General features: G+C 44.6%; 1 protein-coding gene across 9 annotated transcripts; it reads left to right on the plus strand.

Annotated features, from left to right (window-relative positions):
- Positions 1-1,855: 1,855 nt before the first annotated feature.
- LOC123159072 (uncharacterized) lies at positions 1,856-6,089 on the plus strand. 9 transcript variants are annotated; one of them, XR_006479482.1, is made up of 5 exons: positions 1,856-2,516; positions 2,670-2,830; positions 3,576-4,313; positions 4,412-4,574; positions 5,814-6,089. XR_006479482.1 is itself a non-coding variant. In XM_044576872.1 (4 exons), exons 2-4 carry the CDS (start codon positions 2,806-2,808, stop codon positions 4,284-4,286), a joined length of 348 nt encoding a protein of 115 aa, XP_044432807.1. In that variant the 5' UTR covers positions 1,874-2,516; positions 2,670-2,805; the 3' UTR covers positions 4,287-6,089. The 9 variants fall into 9 exon arrangements, 2 of the variants coding, with proteins under 2 accessions (XP_044432807.1, XP_044432808.1); XR_006479479.1 differs by having other exon boundaries at positions 1,875-2,516; positions 3,576-3,747; positions 4,136-4,313; positions 4,412-6,089; XR_006479481.1 differs by having other exon boundaries at positions 1,876-2,516; positions 3,576-3,747; positions 4,136-4,286; positions 4,412-6,089.
- The last annotated feature ends 21,853 nt before the right edge of the window (positions 6,090-27,942 follow it).

Raw genomic sequence — 27,942 nt, forward strand, 5'->3', positions numbered from 1 at the left:
GCATACGTCTAGACCAGATAAGCCCATTAGTCCTGGTTCGCTCACGAACCGGTACCAATGGGCCCATTGGTCCCGGTTCGTGAGGCCAGGGGCCTGCCGGGCCTCGTGGGGCCATTGGTCCCGGTTCGTCTGGCCCCTTTCGTCCCGGTTGGCGGCACGAACCGGGACCAATAGGCCCCGCTCCTAGCCCAACACCACTGGTACCGGTTTGTTGCCTGAACCGGTACCAAAGCATCATCTTTCGGGTCGGGTCAGGCCACAAACCGGTACCAATCCAACCAGGGGAGAGGGCTTTTGTGTGTAAAACATTAAAAGCAAAAAAGAATTTTCATAAAATAAAGAAAGAAAGCAAAAAAAGAAAATAAATAAGTAGAAACAAAATAAAATAAATAATTAGAAACAGAAAAAACTTTAATAAATAAGTAGAAACAAAATAAATGTTAATAATGTAAAATAAATAAACTATAATAAAATAAATAAAAATAGCACCAGTAAGTAGAAACAAAATAAAATAAATAAAGCAAAAAAGAAAGAATTTTCATCTACTACCACTATAAAAGGCCGAGAGGGCGGAGAACCAAATCATCCTATCCATCGAAACCTGCAATCTGATGGTCTACATCCCTCCAATGTACTAAACGTGTTTTATACTTTAATTACCCACCATGCCATTATCTACTACCACAGATCCAATTCGCAATCTCAGCCGTCTAATTGTACCATCAGTGGTCTAAATCATCATTAACAAAAAAACGAATCTTCGTTAACGCTAAGCCCACTACTCTGCGCCGGCGCGCCGGTCCAAAGTTGGGCCGGTCGGCCCGCAGCCGTCCGATGCGCCTACTAATAACCGTTCGATTAAGGTCTAATCCTGGTCTTTGTTCACCTCTCGCACGCATGGAAACAAAACAAAAAAAGTCAAACCAACACCGCGCGATGCCCCCGGCCTTGAAGAACCGCCTGCACGTTCTCCGGCCGTCGCTGCCCTCGTCGCCTGTCGCCGTCATTGCTGTCGGTCCCCGTCGCTGCCCTCGTCGCCGATCACGGTCGTCGCTGTTGGTCACCGTCGCCGTCTTCGTGCATGCAGCAGCCTCTCCCGCGGTTGCAGCTCCCCATGGCGACGACCGCACTCCGGTGCGGCGGCACAGCTCCGATGCAGCCGTCCATCCTCGTCACCGGTTGCAACATCAAAATGGCATAGCCGGGTCGCTTACAACCAAAAAAGTGGTGGTAGCAAAAACCAGTGCCGATTCCAGCAAACAAACACACCATGGAAGCAAAAAAAAAAAAGAGGCATCGGTTTCAGCAAAAAACTCGCACAGGGTGGAACCAAAAACATGAAACGTCGGTTCCAGCATAAACATGATATGGTGGAAGCAAAACCAGACACCGGTTGCAGCAAAATCAAGACGCCGGTAGCAAAAAAATGGGTTGTTTCCAGCAAAATCCGAAGACATTAGTAGCAAAAAATGGGGTTGGTTGTAGAAAAAACAAACTGGTTGCAGCACCACCGTCCGGCCATGGTCACCACCGTCGGGCCATGGTCACCACCGCCGTGGGATGGCCCCCAGTGGTTGTAGCAAATCCCGTCGCCGGTGGTAGCTTTTCCTGGTGCCGGGTGTAGCACGGCCATGCAGCGACGGAGCTGCGAGTATGCCATGGCCGTGGCCGGAGGAGGACGAGAAGGAAAGTGGTGCACAACCATGGCGCCCGCCAAGGAGCTCGCCGGTGTCGTCCCCCCGTTCATGCTACAAGGAGTCCGCCCCAAGGAGCTTGCCGGCAACAACCATGGCGCCCGCGCAAAGGAGCTCGCCGGGGACGATCATGGCGCCCGCACAAGGAACTCGCCGGTGACGCACGAGATTAGGAAAAGAAGAGAGAAGGTATGAGCGAGATGCTTGTATTTTTTAGGCTGGGGAAAATGAATGGACGAGAGGAGATCAGAAGAGGATAAGGCATCGCAGGGGATAAAGACGCGTCTGAACGAGCAAGCGATGCGACCGGCCGAAAGTTCGACCGGTGCGCCGCACACAAGCGTTTACCTAACGCTAATATGCACGATCCACTTCGCCAACTGCCCGCCCACCCGCACCACAGTTTCCCCGCCTCCGCTCGCTGCCCCGCCTCCGCCGCTCGCCCCGCCCGCCGCCTTCCCTTCACGCCGCCCCCGCTCAGCCTCGCCTCCGCCCGCTCGCCTCCCTCCCCGCCCCCTCGCGGCCTCGCCGGATCTCCCCGCCGCCTCGCCCGATCTCCCCGCTTCCCCATACATCGCCCTCACCGCACCGGCGCGCTCCTCACTTCCCCGAGCAGGCGACCCAGGCTGCCTCTGCCATTGGAACCACCACCTCATCCTTATGCAAGCCGTCGTCGGAGCCATGACTGTGGGCCGACTTTTGCCGCCGTTGCCGCCGATGGGATCATCCTACTTGTCCCTCCACGCGCCACCAATACAAGCTGCGGAACCGCTGCCGGCACAGCCCTCAGCCGCATGAAGGAATTGTCGCCACCTCTTACAGGTAAGCAACGAAGCATCTCGCCTCACCAAGTCGCGTCCCGGTGCGCCATCACCAACAACCGAATGAAAACTATTCTCTCTTCATCAAGCTAAGAAATAATTCCTTCATGAACTGATTTTGCTAATGACATGTTGATTTTGCGGTGTACTGAAGTTGATGGCAAGTTGACGACATGTTGATTTTCCGTCGTACTGAACTTGATGGACAAGTTCTTATGTCAACCACAACGAGCGAGAGCAATTTATAGGGCACCAGATTTGCACAGCAAGATCTAACATCGACAGGGTGGATGCATGCACCTTCACCGCCTGCAGGTAACCACTGCTTGCTTGAGTCTCCTTCCTATCTGTGGGTACTGTATTTGTTACTTGCGTGGATCCACAGACCACAGTGTCTTGGTTGCAAGAACTGCACGATTAAATGGTGATTGGACAATGTCTTAAGATGACTGACTTTTCTACATGGAAGTAAGTGATTATGCAAATCCAAACTATGCATGTATAAAGGTTTGACACTATTATTAATACCGATTTAGGTAGCATCATTTAGTTCATGCAACTGCAAGGCCATTTTGGCTATCACTACGAGAAATAACACCTATACAGGCTCCACCAGTAAACATCACAATTCATGTGTTGTTTTGGAAATTGACATGACAACAGTATGCTCCTCAACCTTGATATCCTATGTTATGGGGAAAGAACAATTTTCAGTTATTTTCATGACTGCACATTTGATGTTTTCTGTTCAATGTTAAATCATAACCATTTGTGTTTTTAAGACATATCTAGACTGCAAAAACTTAACCATTTAGTTTTATGTATGAAAAATTACAATACTTTAATGAAATTCTAGATAGACAAGTTTGTTAAGGTGATTTTCTGTACAAAAAACAGTAAGTATGCAGCCCTAACTTGTTATTTGGATGGTTCAGCATGTGCATATAAGCTTTTGGCCTGCAATCAAGTTTGAAATTAAAAGTTCTGGAAAAATATACATGAAGTTCAGAGTTACTTTCTAAAATTCTGATGCATCTCAAACTCTATTGCCTTCCTGCAGAGGAAATGGAAAGAGAGGTGGAGCTGGTGCAGGCTTTCCAGGCCGTGGAGGCGGCCGCGCAGAGGTTCTTCGTCACGTACCACCAGGTCGTGGCGGCGGTGTGTGCCACGATGGAGGCTTCGGGCAAACGGGCGCTGTTCGTGCCAGCGAGCTCCACATTCTGGTTCGACATGTATGTTATTTTTCTCAATGAGAACGGTGTTAAATTAGATAACTCAGAATCCCGGTTTTGGCCATGTATGTGCATTTTAAACGTTTGTTTATATATGAACCAAAAACTGAGGTGAGTTGTGATTTCCGAATCTGGTGAGGGAATTAGAAAAACTTAAGACGAAGTAGGAGAGGGTCTTGAAGTATACTGCCATCAACCTGATCGATATGTTCCTTCTTGCATTTGCTCCATTACATGAACTGAAAATCCAGCAATGTTGTAAAAGAGATAAATAGTGAACTTATGGGTTTTTCATTTGTAGATGCTTTTGGCTGCTATAAGTTTCATAAAATATTTTGTCCATCAAACTCTATGTTTCTTATACATGAAAAAAGATATGCAACTGTAGGAAGAAAGAGTACAGTGATCGCTGGAGAGTGGAGACAGTGGAAGAGGGTGGGAACCACATGATCATTGCAGCGCTTTGCTACTTACCATTGTCATGTCGAGGGTGCTCCCGGGTGATTGGCAATGCATGCCAGTTACCATTTGTTGGTTAGGTATTTTTACAAATTGTAATAGAAATGGTATGAGTTCTCAAGCAGGAGCTGGAGCTACTTTTTGTTCGTCAGTTTAATTTTTACTAACCTGTAACTTAAGTTGCAACTGCTGTGCCAAGTGGCAGCTGGTGAGCGAGATCAAAAATGGATCGATGAGTGTCAGCATCCTTGGTTCTGAAGCAATTCGTGAAGCGTCTCCGGCCAGAACAATCTGGTGCTTACAGAGTATTGTTTACCTAGACGCCATGTTGCTAGATAAGTATAAACACTGGGACTATCAAGAAGCTGGTGAGTTTCTACCATCCTTCATTGTTAACATGATTAGACATTCAATATATTTATTCATATTCATATATTTTTTAAATCTATGCGAAGCTCATGTTTAGATACTTGATGCTGACATTTGCACCAAAAATCTAAAATGAACACAATTATTAATGGATGATACTTTGATCAATAATTTCTCTGGCTTCGGTCATGCACTGATTTTGCTATATTCTGTTCTTCTAAAAACAATTCATCACAAAATTTCAGCTGAGCCCCACTGCATCTTATCCCGAATCTCCATCGATTATTTTTTCAAAGATTTATTGCATTTATGACTGCCTTGCCGGCCATCATCCCACTCCCCATGGCATGGATGGAGTCTTAGGGCAAAGTTTAGGTGATTATTTGGCAATGCAAAATTAATACACTCGTCTAACTTGGCTACCATTTGTGCATTACTTTCTTTGACAACATATTTGGACTTTGCATGAATACAGAAGTGATGGTCGGAGTAATAGTTCTGGAGAAATAGAGTTGCATTTTAGGATAATGGGTAAAATTGGAGCTATGATTAGTTGTGGGTTTAAGAATTGAGATCTAGAAAATGCATTGTTCATTTACTTCATTTAAACTGGCATGTCACTTGTCACATCCATGGAAATAATTTGCTGAAGAGACAACAAAGTTTAGTTTCAGGTCGTGTCTTCTTTTGTTTCACGGTTGTTTAAACTTTGTGGTGTCGCTGTTCCTGTCGGCCTTCATTAGGTTGATGTACTATTCTCTTCTTAATAATATATTTATACACGCAGCATGTTCATGGAAAAAATGAAATGAGTTTTTGCTACATTTGAGCATTGCATTTTAAAGTAAAGTTTCAGCCATTATTTTCTAGCAGAAATTCAGTGATCTATATGCAAACAAATCTCTCTATTTTTAGTAATCTTGTGGGACGTCAGAGAGCAGATGACATGATCACATCCCCAGTAAATGTGTCAATCATACTAAACCATTGACAGTTTCTAATTTTGGATATTGAAAGAATGATATTTTCTCGAGTAAAATGCGAATACTGATTAATCCATTTTCTATTTCTGAGCTATCTTGATAATTCTTAGCTATTTTGATGTTTTGCTTGATAGCAATTATTACTGTCTAAGAAGACTTAAGTGTGGGACACTGTGGTTTCAAATCAGAGAATTGTGTTTCGAGGTTACTAACATACTATTTCATATGAACTTTTTTTTCTTCATTTACATATAGGCCAAGATGTTCTCAATATGCCGCATCTGGAACGTCTAGGAAAAGATTAACCATCTGAAGACTCGGTTATCTGGTTTTATTTTAAATGAAGTTGTGTGTGTGGGGAGAGCAATAAATTCGTGTATGAACTACCTGTGTTGGTAAGAATTTAGGTGTTCCTAAAATTGATAAGATGATTAACCTGATCTTGTTAGTCAGCTGGTTGTAACTAACATAGTACACTCTTTTGTTTCCATCGAAAGATAAAATATGCCAGGAATGATGTGTTATCGATAATTTTTGGGTTCACTGAACCACGAGCGAGGTGGGAGGAGAGTCAGGCATATTATTCTGGAGTGGCATATTTTTGGGTTCACTGAAGCAGGAGCCTAGTCTGATCGTAGATGCTCTTATCCCTTTAGCGGGAGAGGTTAGGAGAGAGAGAGCAAACCATAGCTTCTTAACTATACGTGCGTTGCACGTGCATGTTTACTAGTAAAATAAATAAATAAAGCAAAAAAGAAAAGAAAATATAAGTAGAAACAAAATAAAGTTTAATAAATAAGTAAAAACAAAATAAACTTTTATAAAACCTCTAGTATTATTGAAACTAAATTATATCTCGAATGCTTTTTGTAACAGACGAGTTTCCGTATGAAACCCTGATATCTCAAATGTTGCATTTTGAACACACAAGAAGTTCGGAGTTGTAATAAGTTATTAACAATAAAAGAGAGGCGCAATGCTCACCTGCACGTTGCTTAGCTTCAGGCCTTGAGGAAATCATGTAGACTGCACGGAGCTATTTATAGTTTTTGTCCGAAACACTGATAGCTCCATGCAGTCTACACCACTTCCTCAAGGCTTGAAGCTAAGCAACGTGTAGGTGAGCACTGCGCCTCTCCTTCGTCGACTCTGCACTCAGGGCTTATAAACCGCTGTGAGTGCCTCTCGCTTGACGAGGTGGGACTAAAAAACAGCTGCAGAAAGAATCAACTAAAAAACTCTTTTACCGGTTCATGCCACGAATCGGTACTAAAGGTGCTCGTGGGGCCCCAGCCTTAGAACCGGTACCAAATAAAATGCCTTTGTAACAGCCTTAGAACTGGTACTAAAGGAATCAACTAAAAAGCTTTTATAAACCTCTAGTATTATTGAAACTAAAATTTTATAGAATTTATGCAACTAAAAAGCAAAAAGATTTTCATAAAATAAATACAAAAGGCAAAAAAGAAAACAAAAAGAAAGTCTTTTGTTGAAAGTAGAAAAAAATAATAAAAATTACAAAAAGAAAGCATAAAATAAATATGTAGAAACAAAATAAAACAACATAAAATAAATTATCATAAAATAAAATAAATAAACCTTAATAAAATAAATAAAAATAGCAAAAGTAAGTATTTTGTTGTAAGTAGGAAAAAAGTACCAAAGAAAACAAAAAAAATGGGAAAATTAAAAAAAATGCCACCTACTGGGCAACCACGGCCTGAATACGACTAGAAACCAACCCATGGGCCAGGATTCAGGCCCGCAGAAGGCCCAGTAGGCCCATAGGCAGATACAGCGTGACTAGGCCCGAAAGCCTGCATTTGAGAGGAGCTCGAGATGGTAGCGAGAGTGGGGCTTATAAACCACTCTCGAGCACCCTCAACTAGCGAGGTGGAAATAAACTTTCGTGTCGCGACGCGGGCAGCACAGGGCCTTTGGTCCCGGTTGGTGGCATCAACCGGGACTAAAGGGCTAAAGGGGTGCATTTGTATGGTCCCGGTTGGTGGCACCAACCGGGACCAATGCACCCCTCTGCTTCCCGCCCTGAAAAAAGACCTTTGGTCCCGGTTGGTGGCACCAACCGGGACTAAAGGTGGGTATTGGTACCGGTTTGTGGGATGAATCGGGACCAATGCTCTTGGTATATAAGTAGCACTTAGGAATTTTGCAGAGTTCATCACCAGTTGCCCTCAACGACGCCGAGGACATCGACGCCGCCAGGCTGCCTCATCGCTGCCCGCCGCCCCCGCCGTCGCCCATCGCCCTCATCATCGTCGCCCATCGCTCTCGTCGCCGTCGCTCTCGCCCGGACCCCTGCCCCGGCCCGCCCCCGCCATCGTCGTCGCTCTCGTCGCCGTCGCCGTCGCCCGAGCCCCTGCCCCGACCCGCCCCTGCCGTCGCCGCGCTCTCGTCACCGTCACCCGCGCGCCTGCCCCGGCCCGCCCCCGCCGCCGTCGTCGCTCTCTTCGTCGTCGCCCGCGCCCCTGCCCTAGCCCACCCCCATCGCCGCCGCCACGTTCGGTCCGGCCGCCGGCCTTCCCCCTTTTTTCATATATATGATGTTTTTTTAGATTATGTGCATATGTGTGATTATATGTATGTGTGTATATATGATTGTATGTCCTATTTTTTCTGTTTTTTGTTCATATATATGATGATTTGTTTTTTGCTTTTTTTTTATAAAAATGTATATATGTATGTATGTTCTCTGTGTATATATGTTCATATATGCAAAATTTTGATTTTTAGAAAAGTTTTATCTATGTATGTTCTCTGATTTAGTGCATTTTAGGTTAGTTTCGTTTTTAGGAAAGTTTTATATATTTAGGAAGAAGGAAGAGAAGGAAGAAGGAAGAAGAAGAAAAAGTTTTATATATGGAAAAGTTACATTTTTAGAAAAAAATTATATATCTAGCTAGGAAGAAGGAAGAAGGAAAAAGGAGAAGAAGAGGAGTGGAAGAAGAGGAGAAATAAATAAGAATAGGAAAAAAAGAGGAGAAGAAGAAAGGAATAGAGGTGAAGAAGAAAAAAAATAGAGTATTTCTATTTATTTTTCTTCTTCACCTCTATTCCTTTCTTCTTCTCCTCTTTTTTTCTTTTTTTTCTTTATCGGGTATGTCGTTGTCGATATACCACCTCCCCGATAACTTCGACATGAGGAGGAATAGGGGTCGAGGGGTCAAAGGTTCGAGGGTCGCCGAGGGTTCGAGGGTTGAGGGGTCGAGGGTTCGAGGGTTCTATGGTCGAAAGTTTGAGGGTCGAGGGTTCTAGGAATATGCAAAAGTTAGAATTTTTAATGTTCATAGAAGTTTTTTGGTGATATTATTGTCGAATATGCAAACGTTTGTATGTTCATATGTAAAGAATATGTCAATTTTTTTGTAGTAGATGATGATGATGATATATGAAAACTTGGTCAAACTTTTCTGTTGTAATTTTGTTCGATGAATGTTTTCTCTCGGGAATTCAACATATATTCAACATGAGGGGGGAGGGGGTCGATACCCCCTCCCTGATAACTTCGACATGAGGGGGGAGGGGGGTTGATACCCCCTCCCCGATAACTTCGACATGAGGGGGGGTCGATATACCCCCTCCCCGATAACATTTTTTTCCAAGTATGTATGCCATCGTTGTCGATATACCCCTCCTTTACCAAGTTAAAAGAGCGTTGTCGTTGAGGCCACCCCGAACCCTTTAAGCGTTGCCGAGGCCACCCCATACCCTAGAGCGTTGAGGCCATTAATTAATATAATTCCTTGTTGTGAATAGCTATAGCTAGGTCTACGTTTGCCACTAATATATCCATCTGTCATGTTTGTATAATAATTGCCATGTTGTAATATTTGCAGAAACTATGGAGCACGGTCGAGACAAGGAAGCAGAAGGGGTATTGGGGGACATAATCACAGTCGGAGCTGATGTCATGTCGTATCTTAATGAAAGTGATGGTCTGGAAGGAGAGGGTGAAGAAGCAGGCTACGGTCCTCGAACAACGGAGGAGACCGTGACCGGTGACCGAATGCCGGTGCAAGAAGGAGGCCGTGATGACGGCTCCGGTGACCGAACAGAGTCCGGCCAGGTATATATATATATATTAATTAAGCATGTGCTAACTATAGCTAATTGATGCATTCATTGTTTTGGTATTTACACATATTAACTCTCGTCTTTCTTCTTATTTCTAGCCCTCCGGATCGAGCATAACTTCGGTAAAGAGACGAGGCCCAAAGAAAAAGTTGCAATCAGATGAAAGGTTCACGATCACAACAATTGCGCGCGGTGGCCAACCGATTGAACCCCTCCGAACCAAGGAGGCATTTACTGCTCAGTGCGGAGTTCTTGTTAGGTACATGATCCCGATCAGCATAGAGCTATGGAATCAGCCTAAGGATGAAGAGCTTCAAGTTTCTTTTGTCGAAGATAGATAGAAAGATGATCTTTGGAAAGCGCCGAAGGTAAATTTCACCCTACCGGAAGAGGACGATCCGGAGAATCCAGTTAAAGAGCCATTGATCAAGTCCTTTGCTCTCAAGAAGATGGAAGATCTATTCAGGAAGTGGAAGAATGACCCGAAAGCAAAGTTTGTCGACCAAAAAAAGACACCAGAATTCATCAGCCGGTACGAGAAGCTCAGAGATCAATGAGATGCATTTGTGGCCAACAAGACATCGGAGAGGAGTAAGAAGATGTTAGCCATAAACAAGATAAATGTTGCAAAGAAGGAGCATCACCATCGCACGGGGTGAGGTGGCTACCTCAAAGCCCGACCGTTGTGGGCCAAGGCTGAGAATGACCTGCTTGATAAAGGGGTTGAACCAGAGACATTGAACTGGCCAGACCGTTGCCGGACTTGGTTCTTCGGGGTTGGCGGTGTTGGGGAACGTAGTAATTTCAAAATTTTCCTACGCACATGCAAGATCATGGTGATGCATAGCAACGAGAGGGGAGAGTGTTCGTCCACGTACCCTCGTAGACCGTAAGCGGAAGCGTTAGCACAACGCGGTTGATGTAGTCGTACGTCTTCACGATCCGACCGATCCAAGCACCGAACGTACGGCACCTCCGAGTTTAGCACATGTTCAGCTCGATGACGATCCCCGGGCTCCAATCCAGCAAAGCTTCGGGGATGAGTTCCGTCAGCACGACGGTGTGGTGACGATGATGATGTTCTACCGGCGCAGGGCTTCGCCTAAACTCTGCGACGATATGACCGAGGTGGAATATGGTGGAGGGGGGCACCGCACACGGCTAAGGAACGATCCGTAGATCAACTTGTGTGTCATGGGGTGCCCCCCTGCCCCCGTATATAAAGGAGCAAGGGAGGGGGTGGCCCGCCTAGGACGAGGCGCACCAAGGAGGAGTCCTACTCCCACCGGGAGTAGGATTCCCCCCCCCCTTACAAGTAGTAGGAGTAGGAGTCAAGGAAAGGGGAAAGAGAAGAGAAGGAAGGAGGGGGCGCAGCCCCTCCCCCTAGTCCAATTCGGACTAGGCCTTGGGGGCGCCCAACCTCTCCTCTCTCTTTCCCCTAAAGCCCAATAAGGCCCATATACTCTCCGGCGAATTCCCGTAACTCTCCGGTACTCCGAAAAATACCCGAATCACTCAGAACCTTCCCGAACTCCGAATATAGTCGTCCAATATATCGATCTTTACGTCTCGACCATTTTGAGACTCCTCGTCATGTCCCTGATCTCATTCGGGACTCCGAACTCCTTCGGTACATCAAAACTCATAAACTCATAATATAACTGTCATCGAAACCTTAAGCGTGCGGACCCTACGGGTTCGAGAACTATGTAGACATGACCTAGAACTATTCTCGGTCAATAACCAATAGCGGAACCTGGATGCCCATATTGGCTCCTACATATTCTACGAAGATCTTTATCGGTCAAACCGCATAACAACATACGTTGTTCCCTTTGTCATCGGTATGTTACTTGCCCGAGATTCGATCGTCGGTATCCAATACCTAGTTCAATCTCGTTACCGGCAAGTCTCTTTACTCGTTACGTAATGCATCATTCCGTAACTAAGTCATTAGCTACATTTCTTGCAAGGCTTATAGTGATGTGCATTACCGAGAGGGCCCAGAGATACCTCTCCGACAATCGGAGTGACAAAACCTAATCTCGAAATACGCCAACCCAACATGTACCTTTGGAGACACCTGTAGTACTCCTTTATAATCACTCAGTTACATTGTGATGTTTGGTAGCACCCAAAGTGTTCCTCCGGTAAACGGGAGTTGCATAATCTCATAGTTACAGGAACATGTATAAGTCATAAAGAAAGCAATAGCAACATACTAAACGATCAAGTGCTAGGCTAACGGAATGGGTCATGTCAATCACATCATTCTCCTAATGATGTGATCCCGTTAATCAAATGACAACTCTTTTTGTCCATGGCTAGGAAACTTAACCATCTTTGATTCAACGAGCTAGTCAAGTAGAGGCATACTAGTGACACTATGTTTGTCTATGTATTCACACATGTATTATGTTTCCGGTTAATACAATTCTAGCATGAATAATAAACATCTATCATGATATAAGGAAATAAAAAATAACTTTATTATTGCCTCTAGGGCATATTTCCTTCAGTCTCCCACTTGCACTAGAGTCAATAATCTAGTTCACATCGCCATGTGATTTAACACTAATATTCACATCTGTATGTGATTAATACCCATAGTTCACATCGTCATGTGATCAACACCCAAAGGGTTTACTAGAGTCAATAATCTAGTTCACATCGTTATGTGATTAACACCCAAAGAGTACTAAGGTATGATCATGTTTTGCTTGTGAGAGAAGCTTAATCAACGGGTCTGTCACATTCAGAGCCGTATGTATTTTGCAAATATTCTATGTCCACAATGCTCTGCACGGAGCTACTCTAGCTAATTGCTCCCACTTTCAATATGTATCCAGATTGAGACTTAGAGTCATCTGGATTGGTGTAAAAGTTTGCATCGTTGTAACTTTTTACGACGGGCTCTTTTATCACCTCCATAATCGAGAAACATCTCCTTAGTCCACTAAGGATAATTTTGACCAATGTCAAGTGATCTACTCCTAGATCACTATTGTACTCTCTTGCCAAACCATGGCAGAGTATACAATAAGTCTGGTCCATAGCATGGCATACTTTTATAGAACCTATGACTGATGCATAGGGAATGACTTTCATTCTTTTTCTATTTTCTGTCGTGGTCGAGATTTGAGTCTTACTCAATTTCATACCTTTGCAACACAGGCAAGAACTCTTCTTTGATTGTTCTATTTTGAACTACTTCAAAATCTTGTCAAGGTATGTACTCATTGAAAATCTTATCAAGTGTCTTGATCTATCTCAATAGATCTTGATGCTCAATATGTAAGTAGCTTTTACTGAGGTCTTTCTTTGAAAAAGTCCTTCAAAACACTCCTTTATGCTTTGTAGAATAATTCTACATTATTTCCGATCAACAATATGTCATTCACATATACTTATCAGAAATGCTTTAGTGCTCCCACTCACTTTCTTGTAAATACAGGCTTCACCGCAAGTCTGTATAAAACTATATGCTTTGATCAACTTATCAAAGTGTATATTCCAACTCTGAGATGCTTGCACCAGTCCATAGATGGATCACTGGAGCTTGCACATTTTGTTAGCACCTTTAGGATTGACAAAACCTTCTGGTTGCATCATATACAACTCTTCTTTAAGAAAACTATTAAGGAATGCAATTTTTTTTTGACATCCATTTGCCAGATTTCATAAAATGTGGCAATTGCTAACATGATTCGGACAGACTTTTAAGCATCGATACGAGTGAGAAAATCTCATTGTATGCAACATCTTGAACTTTGTCAAAAACCTTTTTCGACAAGTCTAGCTTTGTAGATAGTAACACTACTATCAACGTCCGTCTTCCTCTTGAAGATCCATTTATTTAACATGGCTCGCTGATCATCGAGCCAGTCAATCAAAGTCCATACTTTGTTCTCATACATGGATCCTATCTCAGATTTTATGGCCTTAAGCCATTTCGCGGAATCTGGGCTCATCATCGCTTCCTCATAGTTCGTAGGTTCATCATGGTCTAGTAACATGACTTCCAGAACAGGATTACCATACCACTTTGGTGTGGATCTTATTTTGGAAGACCTACGAGGTTCGGTAGTAACTTGATCTGAAGCTTCATGATCATCATCATTAGCTTCCTCACTAATTGATGTAGGAATCACAGGAACTGATATCTGTGATGAACTACTTTCCCATAAGGGAGAAGGTACAATTATCTCATCAAGTTCTACTTTCCTCCCACTCACTTCTTTCGAGAGAAATTACTTCTCTAGAAAGGATCCATCTTAGCAACGAATAACTTGCCTTCGGATCTGTGATAGAAGGTGTACCCAATAGTTACCTTTGGGTATTCTATGAAGACGCACTTCTCCGATTTGGGTTTGAGCTTATCATGCTGAAACTTTTTCACATAAGCATTGCAACCCCAAACTTTAAGAAATGACAGCTTAGGTTCATTGCTAAACCATAGTTCATACGATGTCGTCTCAACGGATTTAGATGGTGCCCTATTTAACGTGAAAGCAGCTGTCTCTAATGCATAACCCCAAAACGATAGTGGTAAACCGATAAGAGACATCATAGATTGCACCATATCCAATAAAGTGCGGTTACGACGTTCGGACACACCATAATGCTTGTAGTGTTCCAGGTGGCATGAGTTTGTGAAACTATTCCACATTGTTTTAATTGAAGACCAAACTCATAACTCAAATATTTGTCTCCGTGATCAGATCGTAGAAACTTTATTTTCTTGTTACGATGATTTTTCCACTTCACTCTGAAATTCTTTGAACCTTTCGACTATTTCAGACGTATGTTTCATCAAGTAGATATACCCATATCTGCTCAAATCATCTTTGTGAAGGTCAGAAAATAACGATACTTGCCACGAGCATCAACACTCATTGGATCGCATACATCGGTATGTATTATTTCCAATAAGTCAGTAGCTTGTTCCATTGTTCCGGAGAACGGAGTTTTAGTCATCTTGCCAAAAAGGCACGGTTCGCAAGCATCAAACGATTCATAACCAAGTGATTCCAAAAATCCATCTTTATGGAGTTTCTTCATGCGCTTTACACCGATATGACCCAAACGGCAGTGCCACAAATAAGTTGCACTATCATTATTAACTTTTCATCTTTTGGCATCAATATTATGAATATGTGTATCACTTACGATCGAGATCCAACAAACTATGTTCATTGGGTGTATGACCATCGAAGGTCTTATTCATGTAAACAGAATAACAATTTATTCTCTAACTTTTAAATGAATAATTGTATCGCAATACACATGATCAAATCATATTCATGCTCAACGCAAACGCCAAATAACATTTATTTAGGTTTAACACTAATCCCGAAAGTATAGGGAGTGTGCGATGATGATCATATTAATCTTGGAACTACTTCCAACACTCATCGTCACTTCCCCTTCAACTAGTCTCTGTTTATTCTGTAACTCCTGTTTCGAGTTACTAATCTTAGCAACCGAACAAGTATCAAATACTCAGGGGCTACTATAAACACTAGTAAGGCACACATCAAACACTTGTATATCAAATATACCATTGTTCACTTTGCCATCCTTCTTATCCACCAAATATTTAGGGCATTTCCGCTTCCAGTGACCATTTCCTTTGTAGTGTAAGCACTCAGTTTCAGGCTTTGGTCCAGCTTTGGTCTTCTTCACGGGAGTGACAACTTGCTTGTCATTCTAGTTGAAGTTCCCTTTCTTTCCCTGTGCCCTTTACTTGAAACTAGTGATCTTGTCAACCATCAACACTTGATGCTCTTTCTTGATTTCTACCTTCGTCGATTTCATCATCACGAAGAGCTCGGGAATCGTTTTCGTCATCCCTTGCATTATAGTTCATCACGAAGTTCCAGTAACTTGGTGATGGTGAGTAGAGAACTCTGCCAATCACTATCTTATCTGGAAGATTAACTCCCACTTGATTCAAGTGATTGTAGTACTGAGACAATCTAAGTACTTGCTCACTAGTTGAGCGATTCTCCTCCATCTTTTAGCCATAGAACTTGTTGGAGACTTCATATCTCTCAACTCGGGTATTTGCTGGAAATATTAAATTCAACTCCTGGAACATCTCATATGGTTCATGACATTCAAAACGTCTTTGAAGTCCTGATTCTAAGCCGTTAAGCATGGTGCACTAAACTATCAAGTAGTCATCATATTGAGCTAGCCAAACGTTCATAACATCTGCATCTGCTCCTGCAATAGGTCTGTCACCTAGTGGTGCATTAAGGACATAATTCTTCTGTGCAGCAATGAGGATAAACCTCAGATCACGGATCCAATCCGCATCATTGCTACCAACATCTTTCAACACAGTTTTCTCTAGGAACATATCAAAATAAACATATGAAAGCAACAACGCAAGCTATTGATCTACAACATAATTTGCAAAATACTATCAGGACTAAGTTCATGATAAATTTAAGTTCAATTAATCATATTACTTAAGAACTCCTACTTAGATAGACATCCCTCTAATCCTCTAAGTGATCGCGTGATCCAAATCAACTAAACCATAACCGATCATCACGTGAGATGGAGTAGTTTTCAATGGTGAACATCATTATGTTGATCATATCTACTATATGATTCACGCTCGACCTTTCGGTCTCCGTGTTCCGAGGCCATATCTGCATATGCTAGGCTCGTCAAGTTTAACCTGAGTATTCCGCGTGTGCAAAAACTGGCTTGCACCCGTTGTAGATGGACGTAGAGCTTATCACACCCGGTCATCACATGGTGTCTGGGCACGACGAACTTTGGCAACGGTGCATACTCAGGGAGAACACTTCTTGATAATTAGTGAGAGATCATCTTAAAAATGCTACCGTCAATCAAAGCAAGATTAAGATGTATAATAGATAAACATCATATGCAATCAAAATATGTGACATGATATGGCCATGATCATCTTGCGCCTTTGATCTCCATCTCCAAAGTACTGTCATGATCTCTATCGTCACCGGCACGACACCATGATCTTCATCATCTTGATCTATATCAATGTGTCATCACATGGTTGTCTCACCAACTATTGCTCTTGAAACTATTGCTATCGTATAGCGATAAAGTATAGCAATTATTTGGCACTTGCATCTTATGCAACAAAGAGACATCTATAGGGCTTCTGCCAATTGCCGATAACTTCAACAAAACATGATCATCTCATACAACAACTTATATCTTATCACGTCTTGACCATATCACATCACAACATGCCCTGCAAAAACAAGTTAGACGTCCTCTACTTTGTTGTTGCAAGTTTTACGTGGCTGCTATGGGCTTAAGCAAGAACCAATCTCACCTGCGCATCAAAACCACAACGATAGTTTGTCAAGTTGGTGTTGTTTTAACCTTCGCAAGGACCGGGCGTAGCCACACTCGGTTCAACTAAAGTGAGAGAGACAGACACCCACCAGCCACCTTTAAGCATGAGTGCTCGTAACGGTGAAACCAGTCTCGCGTAAGCGTACGCGTAATGTCGGTCCGGGCCGCTTCATCTCACAATGCCGCTGAACCAAAGTATGACATGCTGGTAAGCAGTATGACTTATATCGCCCACAACTCACTTGTGTTCTACTCGTGCATATGACATCTACGCATAAAACCTGGCTCGGATGCCACTGTTGGGGAACGTAGTAATTTCAAAATTTTCCTACGCACACGCAAGATCATGGTGATGCATAGCAACGAGAGGGGAGAGTGTTCGTCCACGTACCCTCGTAGACCATAAGCGGAAGCGTTAGCACAACGCGGTTGATGTAGTCGTACGTCTTCACGATCCGACCGATCCAAGCACCGAACGTACGGCACCTCCGAGTTCAGCACACGTTTAGCTCGATGACGATCCCCGGGCTCCGATCCAGCAAAGCTTCGGGGATGAGTTCCGTCAGCACGACGGCGTGGTGACGATGATGATGTTCTACCGGCGCAGGGCTTCGCCTAAACTCCGCGACGATATGACCGAGGTGGAATATGGTGGAGGGGGGCACCGCACACGGCTAAGGAACGATCCGTAGATCAACTTGTGTGTCATGGGGTGCCCCCTGCCCCCGTATATAAAGGAGCAAGGGAGGGGGTGGCCGGCCTAGGAGGAGGCGCACCAAGGAGGAGTCCTACTCCCACCGGGAGTAGGATTCCCCCCCCCTTCCAAGTAGTAGGAGTAGGAGTCAAGGAAAGGGGAAAGAGAAGAGAAGGAAGGAGGGGGCGCAGCCCCTTCCCCTAGTCCAATTCGGACTAGGCCTTGGGGGGCGCCCAACCTCTCCTCTCTCTTTCCCCTAAAGCCCAATAAGGCCCATATACTCTCCGGCGAATTCCCGTAACTCTCCGGTACTCCGAAAAATACCCGAATCACTCAGAACCTTTCCGAACTCCGAATATAGTCGTCCAATATATTGATCTTTACGTCTCGACCATTTTGAGACTCCTCGTCATGTCCCCGATCTCATCCGGGACTCCGAACTCCTTCGGTACATCAAAACTCATAAACTCATAATATAACTGTCATCAAAACCTTAAGCGTGCGGACCCTACGGGTTCGAGAACTATGTAGACATGACCTAGAACTATTCTCGGTCAATAACCAATAGCGGAACCTGGATGCCCATATTGGCTCCTACATATTCTACGAAGATCTTTATCGGTCAAACCGCATAACAACATACGTTGTTCCCTTTGTCATCGGTATGTTACTTGCCCGAGATTCGATCGTCGGTATCCAATACCTAGTTCAATCTCGTTACCGGCAAGTCTCTTTACTCGTTACGTAATGCATCATTCCGTAACTAAGTCATTAGCTACATTGCTTGCAAGGCTTATAGTGATGTGCATTACCGAGAGGGCCCAGAGATACCTCTCCGACAATCAGAGTGACAAAACGTAATCTCGAAATACGCCAACCCAACATGTACCTTTGGAGACACCTGTAGTACTCCTTTATAATCACCCAGTTATGTTGTGACGTTTGGTAGCACCCAAAGTGTTCCTCCGGTAAACGGGAGTTGCATAATCTCATAGTTACAGGAACATGTATAAGTCATGAAGAAAGCAATAGCAACATACTAAACGATCAAGTGCTAGGCTAACGGAATGGGTCATGTCAATCACATCATTCTCCTAATGATGTGATCCCGTTAATCAAATGACAACTCTTTTGTCCATGGCTAGGAAACTTAACCATCTTTGATTCAACGAGCTAGTCAAGTAGAGGCATACTAGTGACACTATGTTTGTCTATGTATTCACACATGTATTATGTTTCCGGTTAATACAATTCTAGCATGAATAATAAACATCTATCATGATATAAGGAAATAAATAATAACTTTATTATTGCCTCTAGGGCATATTTCCTTCAGGCGGAACCTTGGACCCTGTAACAGGGAAGTGCGTTTGGACGAGGGAGCAACTGCGAATACCCCTCATGAAGCTTCAGCACTATATTAACGCAGCGCAAGGAGGGACGTTCATTCCAGAAAGAGAGAAGGACGAGCTCACAATGGGCCTCGGGAATCCTGAGCACCCTGGACGGACATGAGGCACGCCAGGCTCCGTTTCCTAGAAGGCTGGGTTTCCGAACGCAGGCGGTTACAAATGCCAAGAGAGGAGGAGGAAGGTGGAGCAGAGCAAACTGCAGGAGCTGCACTCAAGGGTACAGAAGCTAGAGGAATGAGATGCAGTTTGAAGCAAGCAACCTGCCGAAGCTACCCCCAAAGCTACCCCACCATCTCAGCGGAGAAGCAGGGTGGCTTCCACCGAGCAGCTTCAGCTGGAGCCTATCTTCATGGCTCCTGCTAGCTACCCCATGGATGCTATCACAGAGTCTCAACATGGCCACCTTATGACACAATGGGAGAAGTACAAAGTCAAGGCGGATGCCGGCTCTGTTCTACCGCCTGAACCCGGTGCAACTTTTCACTGTCGTCCAATTCCAGAAGGATATGCTAGGGTGACGGTGGAAGAAATAACGGAGGGATTTGAGGAGCTCGTGCTTGACCACCCTGCCGCTGAAGGGGAGACTCGGCTGGGTTCTGCTTTGAAGACTCCAAGCCTATGGAGGAATGAGCTCATCAACCTTCCGAATTGGATGCCTCCGCCTCCGCCTCCTCCTCTGGCGAGTCAGGGCACTCTGCCTCCTCCTCCGCCTCCTCCTCCAACGAGTGATCAGGGCATTCCGCCTCCTTCTCTGGTGCATGGCGGCACTCTGCCTCCTTCTCCGCCTGCGCCGACACGCCCGACCAGCCAGCCTCCTCCTTCTCTACCTCGTTAGTAAGGGCAGAAGAGACATGTCGCCGCCCCGGCTGCTCTGGCGCGTCGTAGTCCTTCTCCTCCGCCTCGTAAGCAACTAAAGAAGAAAGCCGCAGCCGCTTGGCCTGCTCCGGCATCTAGCAGTACAAGTGGGAGGCAATACAGATTCAGTCCATCTTTCAAAACTCCAAGAAGTTACCATACGAGACGACCGAGAAGGAAAACGAGGAGATCTGTCAAGCCCAAGTGAGGGACTACTCGCAACGCAAAGAGCTAAGAGACATCCACCTCCGGAGGAGAAGATAGATCCGGTTAAAGCGAAGCCCACTTTGGATACCCTGTAGCGACCACCACCGTCTCCACCAAAAACCAACTATGAGCGCATTACTGAAAAGACATATAAGGAAGCGAAGCGGTCGGGAAGTACTTGCAGTGACAAAATGTTACAAGAACGAAGAACTGGGAAAAAAATTCCCCAGCTCGGCGAACAAGCGAACCAATCGTGCCCCCCGCTCAAGGTGTCTAGCGATATCATTGATAATCATTCAGGGGTCTTGCCCGGTACCAATCCTGGAGATTACGACGATGCACATATTGATATAATGGAGCTGGACTTATTCAAATACGAGTACGGGAAGCCTCTCATCAAAGATGGAACTACTCTAACAACGATGATGCGAAGATTTCATGATTGGTACATGGAAACCTGCAGAAAGGCGCTATCAACTGGGAATAAAATCCATACTTTGACATTGAAAGTTAAAGAGGATGTGCACGACCTCGTTGGAATTGAGGAGTTGTTTGTTCCATTTGAGGAGTTCTTCCAGTTTTTCAATCTAAAGGCCCTCGATAAATTAACGGTCACTTGCTACTGTCTGTAAGTACTACTTCTGTCATTAAGTCTCTATATATAGCTTAGCTCTTTCATTGCATGTATATATAATTATCCTCACTATATTATGCAGATTGAAGATTGTCGAATGCAGACAAAATGAAATGTATGATATTGGGTTCATTAACACAAATCTCACAGGTGAATTTACGGTTAAATATAATGCCAAAGAAACCGAGGACAACTTGCTATGATCTTTGTTAATAAATCAAAACAAAGATACAATACTCTTTCCTTACAACTTCAAGTGAGTGTTACTGTCTTGTGCATATTCGGTTTCCCTAAATTATTACTCTTATAGTAATTAATGTAATTGATGAGTTATGCCTGCGTGCGCAGCTTCCACTATATTCTCCTAGAGATTAGGCTTGAGCAGGGACTAGTAAACGTCTTAGACTCGAGATGAAAAGATCCCAAGGAATATGCGGCCATGTCTAAGATGCTCAAGAAGTAAGTTGATTCGATCATTATCGCACCATATCAGCAACTTTATTCATTTCACGATACCAAGTAATTGTTTTGTTTGTCTCGCAGGGTTTGGAAAGTATTCACCGCACAAGTTACTTCATTGCCGCGGGATCTGGTATGGAAATACCCGAAAGTAAGTACTACTAGCTAGCTAGCTAGTTCCGCGCATCTCCCGTTGATTCTAACTACTATCATCAATGCCATTTATAATGCTTCATTATCAGTTTGGTTGACCTCTATTTCTCATAAAGTGCTTGTGGCAGGAAGCCGAGAATAATTACTGTGGATACTGCGTCTCCGAGTTCATCTACAATGCGAATAGGCAGGGCTACTCAAAAAGACAATATGAAGTGTGTAAGCAAAAATATGGATTGTCTCATTGAAGCCGTCCTTAGGAACTAAGTTCTGTGTTTGCAATCCATGAAACAGTTACTACCACGCATTGGGCCTGAAACCAATGAACCCTCTCGGCTTCTTAATCACCCTTGTCCTCTGTCCAGGAGTTGCAAGTAGTTTCTGGTGTTTGTAGTATGCTGGAGGCCATGGGCAGCGCTGACCCGAGGGGTGGGCTGTGATGCGGTAGGCACGTGGTCGGGTATGCCAGGTGCCCATTTGGTGCCGCGGAACCCTGTACACATCGTTCGGGGCCGTATGTGGAAACCTCGGTCGGACTCCCTGCGGATGGAACTTGAATAGGCGATAAACCTAGACTAGAGACTTGAGTGTTTAGGTAGGTCGTGGCCGACACCCTCGTTGGGCTTCCGCTTGAAGGTTGCCGATAACATGTCGTGTAAACGGCGGTAAGTGGTGAAAGTGTGTATGAAGAAGTACACCCCTGCAGGGTTAACATCATCTATTCGAATAGCCGCGTCCGCAGTAAAGGACTACTTGGTTGCCTACACAGTTCATAGACAAGTAAATGGATACTACTAAAAGCCTCAAGATAAGCGTGTGTGCCGAGGATGGCTCTTCCGTAAGATGACGGAGGTGGATCCCCGGTAGTGTATTGAAGTGGTGTGTAGTGGACTCGAGTGCGCAAAACAATTACAAGTTGGTGTCTCGTAAGATAGCTTAGCCAAGAGTCAAAGCTGGCTTGCTGCAATAACCCCGCCATCCCTTCTTGATAATGTGCATGTATGTAGGATCTGATGTAAGTCTTGCTGAGTACCTTTGTACTCATGTTTGCTCAATTTACGTTTTACAGAAGACGCTGCAACCCCTTCTGATGGGTTCTTCATAGACGTCGATGTCGACGAGTAGGCTGAAGCCCAGGTGGTGATCCTGAGCACACGATTGACCGTGTAGGATAGCCAGGCTTCCTCAAGCCTCTTTTATTTTCTAGATGTCTGTACTCAGACATGTTACTTCCGCTGTTGGCTTGTATGTTTGTATGACTTGAATGCTGGGTCGTGTGACCCATACTTGTGTGTATGATATGTATGGCTCTCTGAGCCTTTAAATAAAGTACTTGAGTTGTAGAGTCATGTTGTGATGCCATGTTGTATTTGCACATATCGAGCATATTGTGTGTATGATTGAAATACTTGGTATGTGTGGGATCTGACTATCTAGTTGTTTATCCTTAGTAGCCTCTCTTACCGGGAAATGTCTCCTAGTGCTTCCACTGAGCCTTGGTAGCTTGCTACTGCTCCGGAACACTTAGGCTGGCCGGCAAGTGTCCTTCTTCTATCTTGTGTCTGTCCCTACGGGGAAATGTCAGGCGATGACTACCAGAGTCCTGTTAGCCTGCTACAGCATGGTTTATCGGAGTCCTGCTAGCCCAGTTGCTACAGCCCGGATTCACTCATTGATGACCAACACGTTCGTTGCTGGGTCATGTATGCCTGTCCCTGTAAGTTAGTGCCACTTTGGGTTCACGGCTAGCCATGTCAGCCCGGACTCCTTGTCATATGGATGCTAGCGACACTCTCATATACGTGTGCCAAAAGGCGCAAACGGTCCCGGGCAAGGTAAGGCGACACCCGTGGGAATACCATACGTGAGGCCGCAAAGTGATATGAGGTGTTACATGCTAGATCGGTGTGGCATTGGGTCGGGGTCCTGACAGCGTTTCACAAGTTTATTTTATTATCACCATTTCTGTTGAGTTCCATTCATATATATGTATTGACCCCCTTATTCAAATTAGATGTGGCAAATGCAGGATGAACTCCTACCAAAAGATCGCATGCGAGCAATTCAAGAGGAATTGGCTGTGTGTGTGTGTGTCTATATATATATATATATATATATATATATATATATATATATATAGCCAGTAGCGTCGGTAAGATATACGAAAACTTGTTGTTTGACCAATCTCTCGGAGAAGGGGAGGTCGATTACTTCTATATATGTTCATGACGATCTTCTGTATACTTAATAGTTTCCTTCATTTCCTTACTAGCTAGCTAGTGTGTCGAGTCCTCTCTATACGTAGCGTCGACCAAGCACAGAGATAAGAGAGGGCACTTCTCTCTATTAGCTAGCTAATACAATATATGAAACCCCGTAAATTAACCCTACAAAACCCCCAACCCCCCCCCTCTTCAAAAAAAAACAAAAAACCAAGCCTCTGAAATGCTGACGCGTGGAAACCTTTTGGTCCCGGTTGGTGGCACCAACCGGGACAAAAGGCCCCCTGCCTGGGCTAGCGGTAGCGGCCACATGGAGTCCCCATCTGTCCCGGTTCCTGGGCGAACCGGGACTAAAGGGTCAGGGCTTTAGTGACGACCCTTTAGTCCCGATTCGTGAACCGGGACCAATAGCCCTCACGAACCGAGACGAATGAGGGTGAGGGAGTCCTGGACTAGGGGGTGTCCAGATATCCGAACTATCATCATCAGCCGGACTCCAAGATTATGAAGGTACAAGATTGAAGACTTTGTCCCGTGTCCGGATGGGACTTTCCTTGGCATGGAAGGCAAGCTTGGCGATACGGATATGTAGATCTCCTACCATTGTAACCGACTCTATGTAATCCTAGCCCTCTCCGGTGTCTATATAAACCGGATGGCTTTAGTCCGTAGGACGAACAACAATCATACCATAGGCTAGCTTCTAGGGTTTAGCCTCTTTGATCTCGTGGTAGATCTACTCTTGTAACACACATCATCAATATTAATCAAGCAGGACGTAGGGTTTTACCTCCATCAAGAGGGCCCGAACCTGGGTAAAACATCGTGTCCCTTGTCTCCTGTTACCATCCGCCTAGACGCACAGTTCGGGACCCCCTACCCGAGATCCGTCGGTTTTGACACCGACAGAGGGGTTTCCTACTAGTGATTGAGCATTCACACAGCACGAACATGGTGCAATCAGATTGTGTGGCGGCTCTCAATGCTCTCTCTGATGCATCTCTGAATAAATCAGCTTATGGCCATATGTTTCAGGACATTAAGTTCTACTTGAGTGATATGGTTTTTATTCCTGTAAAGATTTCTCGTGAACAGAATAGGGTTTGCATATCATTTAGCGAACTTTGGTCGGTGTGGAGATAGCACAGCATGTTGGCTTGAGCAACCTCCACTGTGTGTCAGTGAATTAGTCGTTGAAAATTGTAACTCTATCATTTTGGAATAAAACCCTATGATTCCCTGGAAAAAACGGCAACTATATAATATAGCATCAACAAGAAACGAGGAGGGAATTAATGTACTGTGCCTAAGTATTTTGGGATTATTTGGTTTTCGTAAGGTGACTTATGCACCTAGGCGGAGGGAGTAGTTGCAGTGTACATTACACTGCTACGATAGCTTTGGGTAACTCAATATATCACTTGTACAAACCAACTCTATAAATCTAGTCACCTTAATTTATCTTGTCACCTTAATTTATCTATTCCAGTGAGCAACAGAAAAAGGAGTTAATTGCAAGGAACTACCACACTTCAGCACGTTGTAACGAGTCAGTACCACTAGTCATTTTTTTTGCCATGCAGTACCAACTCTAAGCCTAAGTGTTGCATAACGGTCTGACAGCCATATAAGTGTGTATTGACCCCGTATCTGACATAAAGGGCCCACATGTCAGGTGCCACCGTGGCTTACCCGCTCGCACCCGCTCGGTCACTCCATGTAGCCTGGTCCGGTCGAACCCGTACGCAGCCAGCCGCACTCGACACTCCACTCTATCCCTCTCCTCGCCGCATCGCCCTCCTCTCTCCAGCCGCCGCCGCTCGCCGCGCAGACCGCTGCGTCCGCCCCCGCCGCCGCGCCATGGTCTTCAAGGATGAGAGCAGCGACGACTTTTCCAGCCTGCAGATCTCCTCCTCCGATGATGGGATGCATTATCAGGTCAGTGGTAGAGCTAGGGTTAGGGTTAGGTCATTTGGGGATTTGGGGATTTCATGATCTGGTTTTCTGATTTGAGTATTTGCTCCCTGTAGATTCCTACTAGCATTGAAGACCAAGACTACAATGGCTTGGAGATGGAACCTGAGGGGCTCTGCGTGGAGCATCAGCGGCCAACTGAGCGCCGTGTAGCTTTTGAATCATTTTAGACTGGCAGGAGGTTTCTAGTTTGTGCTCAGCCTGTAAGTCACTGAAGCTTAGTAGTTTTGATGCTTATAGTACTAATGGTCACTGCAATAGCTTAGTTGCCTTTTTCACTGTAATATATATATATATATATATATATATAAGTTTGATGCTTATGTTGACTGTAATATTTATATGGGTAGCAACTTAGTTGGCAGTGGAGAAGCTCATAGTTTAGTTAGTTATTAGTACTGAAGCTCACAGCAACATGTTGTGTAGGCATGTGCTGTTAGTTGATTGAGGCAGTGTAGATTCTAATAGTTTAATTGAGGCAGTATAGGTTGTAGTAGAAGTAGCATTGTTTGGTTGGCCACATGTATAATTGTTTGCTATATTGCAGGAAGCTGTCAATTGTGGTTTCCTTGCTTGGGTTGACCCAGAGTGGCCCCCCACAATGCAAAATGCATTGTTGAAGCTTTGGGAAATGTTTGAAGACAGCAGGACTGCTAGGAGGAAGGATAACCTGGAAAGTTCACTTGTTATCCACCACCTTAAAGAAGAGAAAAGGAATCTGGATGCCAACTATGACAAACTAGTTGAAGATGTCCATCAACTTCTCAATGCCCAGGAGGACAGGGTGTTGGATTTAAGTTATGTGCAGGCTAAGGAGAAGAAAGCTGAGGCTACCACTGCATCCGTTGTGGCTGCCATGAAGAATGAGATGGAGAAGAAAGAAGCAGAGAACTACAAGATGCAAGAGAACTACAAGATGCAAGAGAAGTACAAAGTGCTGATGAACCTGGTAGAAGCTCAAGGCAGTGTCATTAGGAACCTGAAGATGAATCATTAGAAAGAGAAGGAAAAGCTAGCTGAAGGCAACAACAATTTAAAGATTCAGGTTGATGAGCTCACCCTGTCTGTGAAAAAACTAACAGAAGAGAATGTGCAGTTCAAGAGGGGACATGAGAATCTGATAAAATGCAAGGATGAGTTAAAGCTCCAGCTTGGTGTGCAGTTCAAGTCACTTGAGAAGAGCAAAGAGAAGTTGAAGTTGATCCATGACATCTTAAAGGAATGAGGCATATGAAGATGATCTGGGTAGATGAGGCAGAGCATACCTATCATGATATAAGTTGGTTTGATAGAAGGCTTTGCTAATCTTTTGTGAAGGGTGGTTTAGTTAAGTGTAATGTATGGATGTAGTAGTTGTGAACAATGTTGGAGACTCCAGTATGCTATGATCTTTAGCTAATGTTGTAAGAATCTAGTAATTATGTAAGAATCCATGGTCATGTTGAACTCCTGTATGCTCAAGTTAGACGGCTCTAGTTAGATTGCTCAAGTTATTTAGCTAATGAAACTCTTGCCAAATCAAACAACAGAGCAAAAAAAGCTGCTGGTGCCCTCACAACAAACCAAATCAAACTCTGGCCCTGGTTATTAAACAGAGCAAAAAAACAGAGCATAAATGCTCAACGGTGTAGGCCCTGGTTATTAAAGCAATGCGTTGGGCCGAACAGGAACGAAACGGTTTGTGCATTTGGGGGGAAAACTAGGGTTAGGTGACGGCGGAGGCGATTCCTAAGCGGGCCGGCGGCGGAGGCGATCTCGCAGTCGGTGTCGGCGGTGGCTGCGTCCAACTCAATGTCCATGTCGTGGTCTTCGGGTCGTTCTCAGGCCCCCAGCTTCCGTCGAGCCTCTGGAAGGAGAGGGGACGAATCCAGGTCCTACCGTGAGAGCCGATGGCGTATGAGCCGGAGAAGCTCTGCTGGTGCAGGCCGCGTAGGAAGGCGCCGAGATGGATCTCATGGAGCCGTCATAACCCAGACCGGAGGTACTACGCCTGCGTTGATGCCATGGTAAGTTTCATTCTTCTTCTACTTTTCTGTTCATTAGATCTTCTCCCCTCTGAAACTCTGATTGTGGTTGGTACAGCAAGGTGGTTGTGGCTACGTTGAATGGCATGATGATCCTCTACCGAAGTTTTTGAGTGATTTGATTGGTGATTTGCGAGATGAAGTGCGTAGGCTGAGAGGTGAAATAAGTGTTGCTTTGTTTGAAGATCACAGTGCAGCTGTTGCTCTGCCTGAAGCTCAAAGAGGAAGAGAGGTGCTGGATTTGGAAGAGAAGCTCAAGGAGAAAAATGCAGAGCTAGATGCACTGAAGGGGAAATATC

This window comes from Triticum aestivum, chromosome 7B (genome assembly GCF_018294505.1).
Source record: "Triticum aestivum cultivar Chinese Spring chromosome 7B, IWGSC CS RefSeq v2.1, whole genome shotgun sequence".
NCBI lineage: Eukaryota > Viridiplantae > Streptophyta > Magnoliopsida > Poales > Poaceae > Triticum > Triticum aestivum.

Coding starts and splice junctions, on each gene's coding strand:
- LOC123159072 (XM_044576872.1), top strand. CDS start 2,806: ATGCATGCACCTTCACCGCCTGCAG. Junction 2,831..3,575: donor TGCACCTTCACCGCCTGCAG/GTAACCACTGCT, acceptor GCCTTCCTGCAG/AGGAAATGGAAAGAGAGGTG. Junction 3,748..4,135: donor TCCACATTCTGGTTCGACAT/GTATGTTATTTT, acceptor ATGCAACTGTAG/GAAGAAAGAGTACAGTGATC.